General features: G+C 39.8%; 2 protein-coding genes across 5 annotated transcripts in view; one reads left to right on the top strand and one right to left on the bottom strand.

The window, feature by feature from the left end:
• The window catches only part of LOC117415067 (myotonin-protein kinase-like), a 40,133-nt gene extending 37,431 nt beyond the window's left edge, over nucleotides 1–2,702 (bottom strand). For all 3 annotated transcript variants that reach the window (XM_034025006.3, XM_034025007.3, XM_034025005.3), the window contains exon 1: nucleotides 1,973–2,702. In XM_034025006.3, the coding sequence (XP_033880897.3) occupies nucleotides 1,973–2,135 (163 nt within the window). In that variant the 5' untranslated portion in view covers nucleotides 2,136–2,702. The remainder of the gene's footprint in view (nucleotides 1–1,972) is intronic.
• Nucleotides 2,703–8,330: 5,628 nt separating this feature from the next.
• On the top strand, nucleotides 8,331–15,339 carry LOC117415105 (protein LBH-like). Of its 2 annotated transcripts, none has more exons than XM_034922016.2 (4): nucleotides 8,331–8,639; nucleotides 11,145–11,226; nucleotides 13,389–13,674; nucleotides 14,588–15,339. In XM_034922016.2, exons 1-4 carry the CDS (start codon nucleotides 8,557–8,559, stop codon nucleotides 14,650–14,652), a joined length of 516 nt encoding a protein of 171 aa, XP_034777907.2. In that variant the 5' UTR covers nucleotides 8,331–8,556; the 3' UTR covers nucleotides 14,653–15,339. The 2 variants fall into 2 exon arrangements, with proteins under 2 accessions (XP_034777907.2, XP_033880966.3); XM_034025075.3 differs by lacking the exon at nucleotides 8,331–8,639 and adding an exon at nucleotides 10,475–10,801.
• The last annotated feature ends 1,405 nt before the right edge of the window (nucleotides 15,340–16,744 follow it).

Here is a 16,744-nt window from a genome sequence, read left to right on the forward strand (position 1 = left end):
AGAAGGTCACTGATTCAAATCCCACCTCTGCCACTGACTGACTCACTGTGTGTGACCCTGAGCAAGTCACTTAACCTCCTTGTGCTCTATCCTGCGGATGAGATGTTAAATCAATATCCTAGTGTAAGTGACTCTGCATATAATGCACAGTTCACAGCGTACCTCTGTAAAGCGCTTTGTAATGGTGGTTCACTATGAAAGACGCTATATAAAAATATAGATATATTATTATAAATGAATTGAGATCCATAATTGCATTGAAACAGAGTACTATATTCCCAAACTTCTAAATATACATTTTTCATCAATACTAAATCTTATTATCCTCCACCAAGGATGGTTATCCCCACGGGGGTTTATAATGGAGGCATATACTGTATCTACCGCTAGTCCAGCTGAGATGAAACTTCTTAAAGAACTTCTTTAGTTGATGACTGCAACAGAAAACGATGCAAATACACAAGAAGCTGCAGTAGTGGGACTACGCTCTTATATTATATAAAAACTGGAGTGAATGTTTTAATATTTGCCCTGTGTTTGGGAATGGGCTTACAGAATTACTAAAAACAGGCTGGCATCCAATGTCCTGTTTTGAATCAAAACGCCACACAGCATGTGTTAGGAATCGGTTGTGGAATAGCAGCTGTTACTATGGGATCATCCTGTTTTATGAAGGACAGCCTCTGTGTCGGCACGCTGTCACTCATTGGAGCATGTGCTAAAGAAAGGCATGACTGAGTCATAGTGATAGGGGTTCTTCACAAGAGACACACACAGGGGTGACCTCTGCCCTGGGTTTCACCTACCATGCTCATTACAGTGGGACAGGTGTTACTTCCACATGGAGGACCTTATGCAGTGTTCCTAAAAAAAACACTAAACCTACAAACTTACATAAGAACATTAAAAAAAAACCTATGCTCGTCCTGTTCCAGAAGCAGATTGATTTTAAAACATTGTCAAGTCTGGTCTTAAAGGATCCCAGTGATTCTGCCTCAACAACATGACTAGATAACCCTTTCCTCACCCTCACCACTCTCTGTGTGAAGAAGTGTCTCCTTCCCTCTGTCCTAAGTCTATACTGTAATATACATTACTATCAACAATACAGTATTAATAATAATACTATTAATAACAGTGTTTTAGTATAAAGATACATATTGTTAAAAAGAATACAGAGTGTCACATTTCTGTTTTTTTTATTATTGTAACCTAAACTCACCTTAACCATAACCATTACACTACAAAAGCAATATCCCAGCCTGACAAAATCACCCTTTTTCTGTTATCATGTACTTGGACTGGGGGGGGGCAAATGTATTTCAAGATAAATGCATAAGGTTCTGTCAAATTAGCCTGTAGAAAAAACTGTGGGACACACTATAATATTACTGTATTATTTCAACAATCCTTATTTTTATAATAATTTCATAACACTAACATTTTGCCTTTAACAAAAATTCAAGGTGCAACTGTCTTCGATAAATCTGGCAATGCGTGCCTTTTTCCAGCTAAACTCCTGACTTTACTATCGCTTGCTCTTCCATGTCCTCGGTTTAATTGTAATCGTCTGAACTGATTTAGTGGATTGGTTCTCGTGGACTGTATAAGTTTTAGGTCAACATGATAGCTTTTCATGCAGGTAAGTGGAATGTTGTTACCTTCCTGATCTGCAACATCAGTATCACTACTGGCTATTGCTGCAGCACATCAACATACAAATATGTATCAAATATTAAACTACAATAACAATACAGATGCATACATCTAGAGAACCATAGTAATGAAATTGGCGAAGGACCTTACTGTATATAACACAAGTTCATGAGTTTATCATAATCTCACATAACACAAACCATTCCCTGAAGTAACAGTGAGTTTTTAAACTAGACATGCACAGTTCTTTAATTCTTTAATGTGCAACCACAATAACAAGTTTGGCTGTTTAATCGTAGCAAAAATTGTTACTGACCCCACTGCAGGAAGCTTGCGACATGACTCTCCTGTGCAATCGGAAAGATCCGGAGCTCTTCAAAGACGCACACCAGCAGGTCCAGCAGTGTCTGCAGACTGACTGGACTGCCGTCCTGCAGCACCCCCTCCTCCAGCCGCTTCAGACGGGACCCCCCTGACATCGTTGTGCTCCTCAGAGAAATGGCTCAGAGAGGCCCATGCTCACTGGCTTCTAGGGGGGGTCTTCCCTCCCAGTCACTAGGAAGTAAATGCTGGCCTTCAAATCACTTGTTCCTTCCTTTTTAACGTGTGCTCTGATCCTGTTCTGCTTCCCTCCTCCCCCCCCCCCCCAGCCCCACTATTTCAGCTAGTTTCTGTTCATCCCGTGCATTTATAAATCAATTTTCCTCGACTTCCCCCTTCGCCTCTCCCTTGCTCCCTGCTCCTGGTGTGTCAGTCCTGTTACTCCCTTCGCCTCTCCCTTGCTCCCTGCTCCTGGTGTGTCAGTCCTGTTACTCCCTTCGCCTCTCCCTTGCTCCTGGTGTGTCAGTCCCAGTAAAACAGCTCATCTGAAAACATTTGAAAGTCTGACACAAACTTCTGCCAGCAGCGAATACTGGCTGGGTTAACTCTCAGAAGCCCAGCCCTAGTTCACAGCCTAAAATACACTTCATCTTGTTTTCCACTGACCTCTCTCTTTCACACACACACACATACTCTAAATAAGAGTCTGTCTCATCAGCAGGACAAAGCACAAATGAATCAGCACCAATGCACAGCCCCTCAGTGTGCAGCCCTGATCCACTGCTAGGGGCAGTAACTTGGGATCAATTGTTTTGTTGTTTCCTTGTGGAGCTCTTCACTGAGAGCAGCAGCTATACTGAACTATGATAGTATTAAATAAAATGCATGTTCCAAAATCTATCAATATTTACAATTCCCTTGATTTAGAGCTTAACTTCCATCTGCAGATGGGCATTGCAGTGAAAATGTAGACTCCCATTGCATGGTACAGCTGTGCAGCCATGCCAGGTTTTACTAAGAGTCTCAACAGCGTGTGGTGTTTCCTGCTGGCCCTGGAGTAGAGCAGGGCAGTACAGGCAATGTGAAATATCAAACTCAAATCAGTGCTGTTATCTTTTTGTTTGAATATTTGTGTATTCGCGAGACTCTTTTGTTAAGACCAACCACTTAGATCATAAAATCTGAATAAAACTCAATACGCACAAACAAGCATTTCTCTAGATTCTAGGGGGAAGGCTACAACCTATCTTACTCTTTCTACCCAGCTGGGTGATTAAAGACCTTGAAACACTAATGACTTGTCCTCTATGTTAAGTATAAATAACAGTTATAACCATTAAGAAATGATGACATTTGTTTATTTGACTGATGATAACCATTAGAAGTAACATCTCCATTGGAACCTGTTTGTAGCAACTACACAATCTTAAATAAGTGGTGGCATATGAAAAAGATTCTTAGCATACAATTCCTTACTAGTAATCCCAAAAGGGAGAAAGGAAACAGAACACTGAGATAAAATATTGAGTTCCAGTAATTTAGTTCCAGTGTCAAGCTAGGCCGTGTGAAAGGAAAGCCATAGATAGCACCTATGATAAAAGAAACCAGCAAAAAAGAAATTTAGAAATTCTACTACTAATATGTCGATTTATTTATTTATTTTGCATACAGCTCTGTTTTGCAGCTACACAACTTCTTATTGTCTTCCACTTGGATTCGTTATGCATTTGTGCTCATTTATTTGAGATTATCTAGAAAAATCATAAGCTAACAACAACACATTTCTGATTCAGATATTACTCATATGAATACTATGAAAAAAAGGTAGGGCCCTTGTGTAATTGTGTTTAATTAAAGGATGTAAATTCATCTACAGTGCAACACCCTGGATCAAAGGCACACACATACAAACAAGTTTACTCTCTTAGAACACCCTTCATGCCAAGGCACCCAGAACGCTTCACAATACAAGCTTGAAGTAGCTCTAATGAGCTTGTGGTCAAGACAAAGCACATTCAAACAGGCAGTCAGTGAGTTAAAATGTGTCTGGGATCTCACAGAGCACAGATGCAGCAAACAACGATTCCATTGGCATTTACCACCGGGGCTGCACAGAGAGCTTTCTTAAAAAGATCCCGCTGAACTGCAGGAGGACCTAATATAGTCTGAGATTGAGGGGAGCGCAGTCTGGGCATGATCTGCAGCAGAAAGCTAATTCACACACTAATAGAATCTGAGACTCAGAGGAGCGCAGACTGGGCATGATCTGCAGCAGAAAGCTAATTCACACACTTAGTTGCAAGCTTCAAAAAAGAATGACCTTTATAAGTAACTACAAAATATGGACGTTAATTGATGCAATGGCGCCCCCTATCAGGAATAAGCGATACTGCCAGGCAAATTTAAAGTAAATATATTTTTTAAAAACGACAAATATAATTAGGCGTACTTAAAAATAGTAAAATAATCTATCCATTCTATAAGTAAATTACCATTTATATTAGTAGTAATACTGTAAATTAAGCAATTTGAAGTAATTTCTAGTATTTCATCGTAAATTGCTGTGTAAAGGCATTGATAAAGATTTTTTCAATTGCTAAAAGATTATTTGTATTGTAATGTTCATGTGACATTTTACTGCAATTACTCAATGAATGTGGTTTTATTATGTCTGGTTTACAGTGCTTTGAATAATAAAAAATATCCTCACTTCTCTTACTTTAAATTTGTATTAAGTAAAGTCTAATCCCAGGGCTTAAAGTACTGAGCTACGAAGAAAGGCTGAAAGAACTGAATCTATTTAGCCTGCAACAAAGAATCAGGAGAGACATGCCTGAACTTAGTCCTTGAAATCTTCAAAGGAGTTTACATAGTGAACCCTAACCAATACTAAGAGCAGCACAGAAATCAGGACCAGAGGACACAGCTGGAAATGAAGTGGAGAAAGACTTAGGACAGAGAGGAGGAGACTCTTCTTCACACAGAGTGGTGAGGGGATGGAATGGGTTACCTAGTCATGTTGTTGAAGGAGACTCTTATTCACACAGAGTGGTGAGGGGATTGAATGGGCTGCCTAGTCATGTTGTCGAAGGAGACTCTTCTTCACACAGAGAGTGGTGAGGGGATGGAATGGGCTGCCTAGTCATGTTGTTGAAGGAGACTCTTCTTCACACAGAGAGTGGTGAGGGGATGTTGAATTATTACAACAAACAGCAGATGTGAGATTGGAAAAATTATACACAGTTCTGTACACTGCGTATGCCTGCTTACGCCACAGTTTATATTTACCTATTTTTCTTTTAGTTTGCACTGGGGGCACATTGTGGTGAGCTGGGGGTCCTCTTTTGGGGGCAAGTGAAGCTCCCTTCTCAACCTTAGAGGCCCGGCCGCACTGGCCTCATCCTCCACCAGGAAGGTTCTCTGCAAGCCAGAGAGGACCCCCGGCCAGAACTTTCTGTACTCTTTTTCTCATTTTCTTTTGCCCCTTGCTCACTCTTTTCTTTTCCTCCCCGCCCGTCTCCCTCCCTGGAGAATAAAGCCGGTTTCCCAGCCTGGGAGCCCAGCCGTGCGGCCTCTACTCCTCCCAGGTGATTCTCTGAATTCTCCGAGAGTCGTGGGGAGACTTCTGGCTCCCTTGCATGTTTGTTTTTCTTTCCCTTTCCAGCAATCCATTTACCAGATTCTGTCCGCGAAGCAATTTCAATCCTCATTTCCTGCTGGAGAGATGCAATTTCAGACTTGGGTTCGAAAAGTTGCTAATTCCGTTTTTCATTTCCGAACGACGTATGTGATTTGATTTTTCAAGACTTTTCCAGCTCCACTCGCAATGCTTGGGAGTGAGACAGACTGCATCAGATGCTGAGCAAGCCATACTGTACTTTGTTGGTAGTCTGAGTAGGCCGCAGTCTCCCAAATGTGATCACATACATGATATGCTGAGAACTGATTAGGTAGAAAAATAAAATGAATAGGAAATAAAAAAGAAATGGGTTTGATACTAAACCAATCTGAAAAGAAGGCACTGTGCTAAGACTTTCACATGTTAAGCAGAAGTATAATTCGAAACAAGCCTTTGGTTTGTTAAAAAAATGTGTTTACGTTGGCCAGTATCATATAGTACAGCCCCAATATGGGGTCTAAAATCTGTCTCATCTCATCCAACCCATAGTCCAACAATGCTAAGGTTTAAGGGCTGAGCTGTAGAAACCAATAACCAGAGATTATTTTTCATAATTACAGTATAGTAATTACTGTAAGTGCTGTCATTTATTTTGTTAGAACTACTGCATATCAACAAAGTGCAATTAAATATTCTTTTAATGCATTTTCACACTGCAATTAAAACCATTATGTAATTATACAAAGCAAACAACAAAAAAAAACAGACTTGATAACAACCAAGAGGTGCTTTAAACCAGAGGCCCATGTGTCCATGTTATTGCAAATAGAATAAGCTTTCAAGTACTAGTACCTGTAATATCAAGACATAACAGTTTTTGCTTCCAGCTTTGAAAATGGACAAGCACACAGACACTCGGGTCTCCGGAACTGAAACACACAGACACTCCGGATCTGAAACACAGACACTCCGGATCTGAAACACAGACACTCCGGATCTGAAACACACAGACACTCCGGATCTGAAACACACAGACACTCCGGATCTGAAACACACAGACACTCCGGATGTGAAACACACAGACACTCCGGATGTGAAACACACAGACACTCCGGATGTGAAACACACAGACACTCCGGATCTGAAACACAGACACTCCGAATCTGAAACACACAGACACTCCGGATCTGAAACACACAGACACTCCGGATCTGAAACACAGACACTCCGGATCTGAAACACACAGACACTCTGGATCTGAAACACACACAGACACTGCGGATCTGAAACACACAGACACTCCGGATCTGAAACACACAGACACTCCGGATCTGAAACACACAGACACTCCGGATCTGAAACACACAGACACTCCGGATCTGAAACACACAGACACTCTGGATCTGAAACACACACAGACACTGCGGATCTGAAACACACAGACACTCCTGATCTGAAACACAGACACTCCGGATCTCAATAATGTTAACAGGCTCTGTTGTTTACCTAGAAACTTTAGATAATTAATAACATATATAAATATCCTTTTGTTACAAAAAAAACATTCTTGCCCATAATAGGATATTAGACAGGTGGTAAATATAGATATAAAGTATCCCTTAAAAACTCTAATATTGTGGCATCTTAAGAAAGCCATTTTAGTGCCAAAATATTGGTTTAAAAATGAAGGATCACCTTCTTATACATAAAAGAAGTTCTTTCATGATATCCTTACAAGCACATATTGAGCAACTATCATTTTCATTTTCATTAAATTTTATCACGATGAATCAAAATACCAGATACACATTCACTCAGCTTATAATTTGAATTGAGATTTGCCTAAATTATTCGGTTTTCAGCTGAATGTTACAATGATTGATCTGACTAAATCAAGTAACTTGAAAAAATACAAACATCCCATAACACTTTTTTTTCTGGATCAAATAACTACAAGGAACTGAATGAGAACTGATGGGACGAATGGACTCCTCTCGTTTGTAAACGCTTTTATGTCATGATATAGAATATGTCATAGAACTAATAACAGTCTTTCCCACACCACGATTGTTTTTTGTTCCATATTTGGTTTCATGATAATGTGGTTCAGAGAAAGCGAGCATAGTAGATCCTTGCATTTCAGAATGTGCCCAGAGAGACACACCCAGTGGCAGACTCACCATGCCACACACGCACCTTGGCAGGCAAACCTGCCAGAATTACATTAGAATTATGGTGTCACTATCCCAAACATTAAAATGCCAAATAACAAAAACTCTTTAAAACGACAAAGCTGCATACAATTACAAATAAATAAATAAATAAATACATAAATAAATAAATAAATAAGTTATCTTTATCATAGCTGTTGTTTGTTGTGTTATCTAATACTTTTCAAAAGCCTTTATAAGGATAGCAGAGCCATAAGCGAAATGTAATCCTTAGGTTAGTTACTTATCTCTAGAAACAAAATGAACTAGACTTCTCTGTTAGTGTGCTATTCTATATTTAACTGTTATCATCCCAGTGCCTGATCCCCATTGTAATTCCTTGAATCCAAATCTACGCTGATGGCAGTGACAGCTCCAATATCCATATTGGGGATCTATCTATATATATATATACATCCTAATACTAGTGCAATACTCTGATAGGATTTCTCAACAGCACACACTGGGGTCTCGTGGCTACTGTCCTGTCCACTGCTTTAATTTAAAATGACATTAATCCAATTTCTCTGCAAATCCAGCCAGGAGAAGCAAGCTCAGAGAGAGAGAGAGAGAGAGAGAGAGGGGTGTGGGAGAGCAGATTGCCTGTCCATGCAAAACCTCACAATCGGATAAGGTCTTCACCTTCAGGATCAGTCAGTGGGAACTTTTCGTGTTCTCTTTCCGTTTGGTTGTTTTGTGAGAGGCACCGGAGCAGTGGAGGGTGGGTCTGTCTCCGTGGGTTTGGGGCAGATGGAGGGCAGGGGCAACAGCAGGGACTGTGCCAGGGAGGAAGGGAGTCCAGAGTCCCGGGAGCCAGCGGAGGTCAGGGAGAGGTAAGTATGGCAGAAGTACTGTTTTGCAGTGCTGTGCAAACCGATTACTGTAGTCAAGTATTCAGATTGAGCTCCCCACAGAAATGAGACGCTGACAATCAGTGAAGAAACGTCTGCCTGGATTTGTGTGGACTGCTGCTCTCCACAGAGTCGAAGAAAACAGCCACACAAGCCCAAGCCGCTGTTTCTGATGAGGGGTAAAGTCATTTTTGAATGCCTAAGCGTTACTAATTTGAATTCATTAATCTCAAGCACTGTCTATACTTGTGAAAAGTAAACCCACAGAGCAGGAGAGCAGGTTTTAACCCTGAAACCCTGCGAGCTGCATCCCAGGGCTCACCCTCCGACCCTAGCAATTATAGTTTCATGAGAAGCATGCGTCACTGACAGTGACCAATGGGGATTACACCATGCACCTAAACCTGCCAGCAAACGACAAACACGCTTGTGCACTCACTTTCAATCATTACTGGTAAGTGTCCTAGATTGAACAGAACTGGGGTGCAGTGGTCCACTCAAGGCTTGTATCTTCAGTCTGTCATACAGGTGGGGCAATGCCACACAAATATATATATATATATATATATATATATATATATATATATATATATATATATATATATATATATATATAGTTTTGAACCATAAGAGTACTGTATATATAAAAAATAAAGAGCTGCTTTGCATGAAAAAAAAACATGGTGCACAGCATATTAGAATGGTAGGATTGGGTTGGCACAGTTGTAATTGCATCATTTTAGTGTTTCATTTTAATTAAACAGGGTTACATGAAATAGTCATTGTAAATTATGAGGGAAATATGAATTGCGATTGTAACAGTTTAAGTAGCTTCAGTAGAGTTCTGTTGCTCCAATATAATCTGGAATCACTTTTCTCTGTCTTAATTTGAACCTCCCAGAAATCACCTGCTGTAGTGAACAGGGGTAAAACCAGGGCATCTCTGTCCACAAACATTTACACAAAAGAGCCAGCTAGAATAAAGCCATATAAACATGTGATAGCTACTAAAGGGGCCAAGTTATATACAAAAAAAGGATCCGCACTGCAAAGCTGTAATGTAAAAGTGTTTAAGCTGTACAAGACAAATGGGGCAAACTTGGTTCCCAACTTTTGTATTTAAGTTGTTACTAGTTACTGCAATAGAAATAGGGGTCAGAGTTTGCCTCAGTTGTGTCCTGTTAAACTTTTTACAGTATTTACAAGTCCCCCCCATTGCTCTTCAGGACTTTGGATCAGCAGGGTCTCAGTGGTGAGGTACATTCAAAGTGGGCATTTCTAATTGGGTAGAAAAACATGTTTTTATAAATAAAAAGTAAGGAGAGACCTCTAGGATGATGTAAGAGCTTGGGTCTAAATGAAAGCACTCAACATTTTTCGAACTCGCATGCTAGTCAGAGCAAGAAGTTATTCCACATATGAAATTAGTCATTTGCTTACCTAATTATGTTTAGGTCTTCAGAACAGAAAATAGGAGGCACTTTTCTACACAGAGAATTGTGAGGGTCTGGAACCAACTCCCCAGTTGTTGAAGCTGACACCCTGGGATCCTTCAAGAAGCTGCTTGATGAGATTCTGGGATCAATAAGCTACTAACAACCAAACGAGCAAGATGGGCTGAATGGCCTCCTCTCGTTTGTAAACTTTCTTATGTTCTTATGACCAGTTATTTATTTATTTATTTCTTAGCAGACGCCCTTATCCAGGACGACTTACAATTGTTACAAGATATCACATTACACATTATTTCACATTATACAGATATCACATTATTTTACATACAATTACCCATTTATACAGTTACCTAATTTTCTTTGCCATTTCTCATTCTGTATGTTTGTGAGCATGCTGTTGAGATATACGGCATGCTTTTTAGTTGTTCTCTAATTTTCTTTTTATATCCATAAACATTTTATCTGACCAAAACATTTTATACAATGGGTACAAAAATAGGTAAAGGGATCTGAAAGAAGACACGATTGGGGTAGATTTGGCCCACCTATTTAATTCATAAACTCAAAGTAGCCATCTCTTGTATAAGAACGCTTAACTGATATACACATTTATTTATTCATAGCAGTTAAAAGATAAACGAAGACCAGGAGACCACAGTTTGAAATGAAGAGGAGACTTAGGACAGGAGGGTAGGCGATGCAGAGGATATTTAATGAAAAAAAACATGAGATGCGGTATTTCTGTCACGGACGGGTGCAGCGATAACAAACGAGCCACTGTCATGGATTTCCATAACAGAAAAATAACTCATGGAAACTGCCGCATGAATGGTCTTTCTATGCCATGGTGAGGGGGAGGGGTGGGCTGCCTGGCCATGTTGTTGATGCTTCATGGTATCCTTTGAGACTCAACTTTACAAAGTTTTGAGATCAACCAGCTACTAGGAACAGGACAAGCACTGATGGGCCGAATGGCCTCCTCTCATTTGAACATTTTTTTATTTACAAATAATCAACTTGTTTCTTTCTCCAGAGTCATGGATGTGATAACGGCACAAGATTCAGCTGGGGAGGAGGGGACTCTTCAGATAAAAGGAGAGTGCTTGCCATTCCAGGTAACAACCTCCTGAGCTGTGTGGGTAAAATAATTGGACATTCTAAATTCGGGAATATATATATATATATATATATATATATATATATATATATATATATATATATATATATATATATATATATATATATTGTGAGATAGCGGGTTGTGGGAGACAGCAGGGAGGGGGTTAAAACCTCCCTGCGAGAGAAACCTGTGTGGAATGCACCTTTTTGTTTGATTGTATTGCTTTATTGTTTCATTTAATTTGCTAATTGATTTGTTTAACTGTTTTGTTTAGTTTTAATTGTTTTATTGCTTAATTATTCCCTGCACCTGGAGATCATTATTAAAGTAGAACCAGGTGCAGGGTATAAAAGAGGAGCAGTCAGTTTGCTCGAGGCTGCTGAGTAGAAGGAGGCAGAATAGGTGCTCTGTCTCCGAGTAGCCAGAGTTAAAAAAAAGTAAGTGCGGTGTCAAACCTGTGTTTTTGTAAGGACGGGAAAACAGCTTAGCTGTCCCGTGTTAGGCAGTGCGTTCCTGAAAGTTGAGTTAGTGCTCCAAGAGGAGTTAGGTGTTTATTTTGATTTTGTATTTGTTTGATTTTGTGTTTATTAAAAAAAATAGCACGTCAGCGCTTGAAAAATCCACTTCTGTTGTGCTGGGTCGTGTTTTTAAAGGGGCAACGAACCCGAGTGAGTGCCGCTCGTTTACAATATATATATATATATATATATATATATATATATATATATATATATACAGGCTAAAATAATTGGGCACATCTACGTACCTTCAGCAGAATAGAGAAGGTTCACTGTATTTTCCACCTGTGAGACCAGAGGAGTGTAGAAAAGCAAAACTACTTGTCAGGTTTGATACAATGTTTCACATAGTCATCTTCAATCCAAACAGAACTGGCCACATACAGTTTATGACTATGTATAGTGCTTCATTCAGAAGTTTCAAGCCTTTTTGGCAGCCCTCCTTTCCAATAATTTCAATAATTCCCCACAAATGTTTTCATATATGTACAGAACACAGCACAGAAGGGTTTCCTCGAGGCTGGGTGGTTGTATTGAACAGACAGAGACTAGATGTAAATGTTAACAACCCAATGAAGCGTCTCCACCACTATGCAGTAGAGGCACAAGCTGCGATGGAGCTCTCTCACCTGAGCTGGGCTCTGCTGCGATACTTAATTAATTTCCAGGTTTCATTATTATTATTATTATTATTATCATTATTATTATTATTTATTTCTTAGCTGACGCCCTTATCCAGGGCGACTTACAATTGTTACAAGATATCACATTATTTTTACATACAATTACCCATTTATACAGTTGGGTTTTTACTGGAGCAATCTAGGTAAAGTACCTTGCTCAAGGGTACAGCAGCAGTGTCCCCACCGGGATTTGAACCCGCGACCCTCCGGTCAAGAGTCCAGAGCCCTAACCACTACTCCACACTGCTGCCCTACAAGTTACCTGCCAACAAGTTATTTAGTCTTCCAGAGCTGCTCGTTCCCCATGTCCCCAGTTGTGCCCTGTGCTCTCTCAATCTTCTTGCCAACATCAAGAGAGCTCATACCTTTTCAAATTATGACAGTCTGTCAAAACTAATTTGAAGACATGTTTTTTATAACTTGGCTTTTGCAGTTTTATTGCACTTTTTTTCACTGCAGACCTTTTGAGTTATCTATCCCTGGTCTTTGAAAATGATTAGGCTTGTGCAGAATAGAATTTGCCACTTTTTGTCTTATTTTCATTTACTCTTCGTGGTATACAGCCAATACATCATTCAGTACATGGCACCCCTAGTTGCTCCAGATTGTATCAAGATCTGTTGAGGATGTGAAAATACATGAAAACAAAAGGAATTGTCTATGATTTCTTACATTTAAGTATGATACACAGGGACCACCGATTCTTATTTGATTTTTAAACATCGAAAAACAATAATCAATGAGCATAAACCAGAGGTTCATAAACAAAAGGGGTTTGAAACATTCCTGAAATTAGGATACTGTAGCAACATATTTCCAAACCATTACTCATGCTCTATGATTGCTAACAACACCCTGTTCACCTTTGAGATGGTTGTGAACCACTGCCATAACCCTCAATGGGTTTCATCATATCCGCCTCCAATATGTTAACAGAGGCTCCGTCGTTTCCTCAGATCTTCCCAGATCCAGTGGAGGTGGCAGTGGAAGGGAGGAACTTGACAGCCGACCTGGGCTGCAAGTGGCTGAAAGAGAGGCTGCCATCGATTGTGGTGGAACCGACAGACGTCTGCGAGGTGGAAAGCGGGGAGCTTCGCTGGCCACCTCAGGGCCTGGGCTCCTTTGAGGAAGAGGAGGATGAAGATGAAGACCTGTTCCTTGATCAATGCATCCCCCCCGCTAACATCGCCGACTGGGAGGAGGAGGAGGAAGAAGAAGAGGAGGCACACAGCAGCCTCACTGGTGTTTATTTAGAATTGTATAAATCATGTATAGTGTTATTTTTTTTGGAATTACACACAGCAGGGGATTTAAAGAAAAGGGCAAACTGTTGTTTAATACATTGGGAGAGGTAAATGGCAGATGGTGTGGCAACCCCTCTAAGTATTCAGCCAGAAGCGGCTCTTAACTAATGGGGAAAACAACACCTACTGCGAATTAGAATTAAGACTGTAAGGTTTTAAATGGTAAACGTAAATAAAAATCCTTCACGTTATAGCATTTCACTAAACAAATTGCTTTAGTCAAAATGTTTGATCACGTATAATATCTTGATGCATTGTATTTAAAAACCGGATGCGAAAATCAATGCAACAAAATATGAAGAGGACTATACATTCTAATTCAAGTTTAGTTTTTTGTTGAAAATGTGTCTGACAATTGAAATGCTAAGCATCCATTTAGACGTTTAATCAGTTAAAACACAGATTTGCAAAATTACTAATCTGATCAGACATTACAAGCGATGACCACATGCTCCGATTAAAGCAATAAACAACCACCATACAGCAGGGCCATATCAAAGCAACAAGAGAGTTGGGTTTACTGGTAACACGATGTTACGATCAGACGAATTAGCTCTTCACCTTATGACAGCAGTCTGATCTGCCGAGTTGTGACTTGTTGAGGGAACAGTTATTACACTGAAGGCTGAAGTAAATACCACTCAAGGGTCAGCAATGCAGCTGATCAGGTGCTTAACACCAGCCACCCAACTATAATTCTCAAATACGAATGCAATCATAAAGGCCCTTTAATTAGAAAAAGCATAGCAACTGAAAAACAAGGACGTACATTTACTGGCACAAACTTCAAAAAATGAATCCAAGCCCTGTGATTGATTGTAACGAAGGATCTTCTCTCTTCCCCTCTCAAGACTTCCAGATGAAGGATGAGCTCAAAGAGGAGTCCCCAGCATGCTGTTTGCTCCAGGATGACTGAAGTAGAGATGTTACCCCAGGGGCAACAATGAAGCATTTTGATGTGTGGTCAAGCGACACAGTGGAATCCATTGTAGAACGCCAAATACGGCGCTAGACTTAATTAATAACTGCATTTAAAATGCTACCAATACAACATTAAAATTAATTGTAGACAACAAAACATTCCCAAACATTTCCACATCCATGTTTTAGCAAATCCGTATTTTCATTTTAAAACAGATCTGGTACTGCACTAGGATGATGATCGCTCTCTTTGTATGTCATGCTTTTAGACTGTCTTGCACTTCCTGGGTCACCTGGAGGGTAATACTTAAATTGCACTGGCTTCTTTCCTGCCAACAATTGATTGACATGCTTACAACCAGTCACAGGTTTTGACCCAGAAGACACTGCTGGGGTGAAATGACCAATTAAGTGGTAACAGACTTCCTGGGAGGCATGGCAAGCAAACTAGGAGCATTAAAATGAAAATACATGTTTTCTAGAATTTCAGACCTATGTAGCCAATGGCAGGGCAGAATGGGTAAGACTTAGGGAACTACTTTGTTATCTACATTTACTTTAGGGTTTCTGCTGTATAAGGCAATAGCAAAGCATGTTTGTTTGCTCACTGGGTGGAATTCTATTGTGATTACCCATTGTAACAAAAGCCCAAATATCTTTTGTATTAAAAGAATACATTGAACATTTGTGTTGTATTACTACTTCAGGAAATAATAATGCTAAATTTATAGCAACATGTTTTAGTATTCTCAAGCGATAATATTGGTGGTAATGGACGCTGGTATAGAACCGAATAGTCAACTTGTCCAATGGGAAAATAAGTCGACCTCAGAAAGCTGTAGTGATTGTGAAGTAACTGAAGCACGCAGTTTCAGATGGACAGAATGCAGTTGGGGTTGCACTCTTAACTATAAATGACATTTTAGAACACCAATAAATACAAAAAATTCCAAGCAGTTTTATAAGTGTTATAAAAACAGTAACATTATCAAATAAATTATTTATTAATATTTGTTAAAAGTGGGGACTAGTTGACCTATTGTATGATTTATTTTACTCTTATTTTACTATTAGACTGAAATTAGTAGTCATTCTACCCCAAATGAATTACAGACAACATGACTGTATGAGTGGCCATCCACACACAATGCTATAGTCAGAGGGCATCAGAAAGTAAAGACTCACGCAGGATGCATGCACACAAAGCAAAGACTCACGCAGGATGCATGCAGACAAAGCAAAAGACTCACTCAGGATGCATGCACACAAAGCAAAAGACTCACTCAGGATGCATGCACACAAAGCAAAGACTCACGCAGGACACATGCACACGAAGTAAAGACTCACGCAGGATGCATGCACACCACAAGCCAGAGGTAGAGAAGGATGTAGGAGGTGCTGGAAAGCACTTATAATGAAATAAAATGGTGTCTGGAAAGTGATTATGGAAACAGACAGGCACCAAATAAATCTGTACCACACCAGGTTGTCACCAAGGATATTTCTACAACAACGAGGTCAGACTTTAGGTACCAAAAAACTGAACAACCCTGAAAGTGCACAAAAAGAAAAGCACGCAGTGTAGCCAAGTCCAGGAAGCTGTCAAAAAAATAAATAAACACAATCCTGAGGAACTTGTGATAAGGCCTGCAAAATAAACTTTTCCAGTTTATTTATTTTTAGTTTTTTCAGTTACATGAAAAACCATACTAGATATGTGTGCTTTCATGAAAGAAATAAAAAGAATAACTAATCCTAGTGGGATTATTGATGTAGTCTGGTTTAAGTAATGTGTTGGTGCATTCGAAGATCATTTTGATCAATTAAATCAAGTTGCAGTTTATGACACTCTTGACTGTTTGAGAGTGTTACAGACTCTTTAGATATAAAAACAAGAAATTGAAGCTGCTACTTATACTTGAGCACAACACAGAAACCAGGACCAGAAGACACAATGTGGAAATGAAGTGGAGACAGACTTAGGACAGGAGACACTTCTTCACACAGAGTGGGGAGGGGATGGAATGGGCTGCTTAGTCATGTTGTTGAAGGAGACACTTCTTCACACAGAGAGTGGTGAGGGGATG

Source organism: Acipenser ruthenus, chromosome 7 (genome assembly GCF_902713425.1).
Source record: "Acipenser ruthenus chromosome 7, fAciRut3.2 maternal haplotype, whole genome shotgun sequence".
NCBI lineage: Eukaryota > Metazoa > Chordata > Actinopteri > Acipenseriformes > Acipenseridae > Acipenser > Acipenser ruthenus.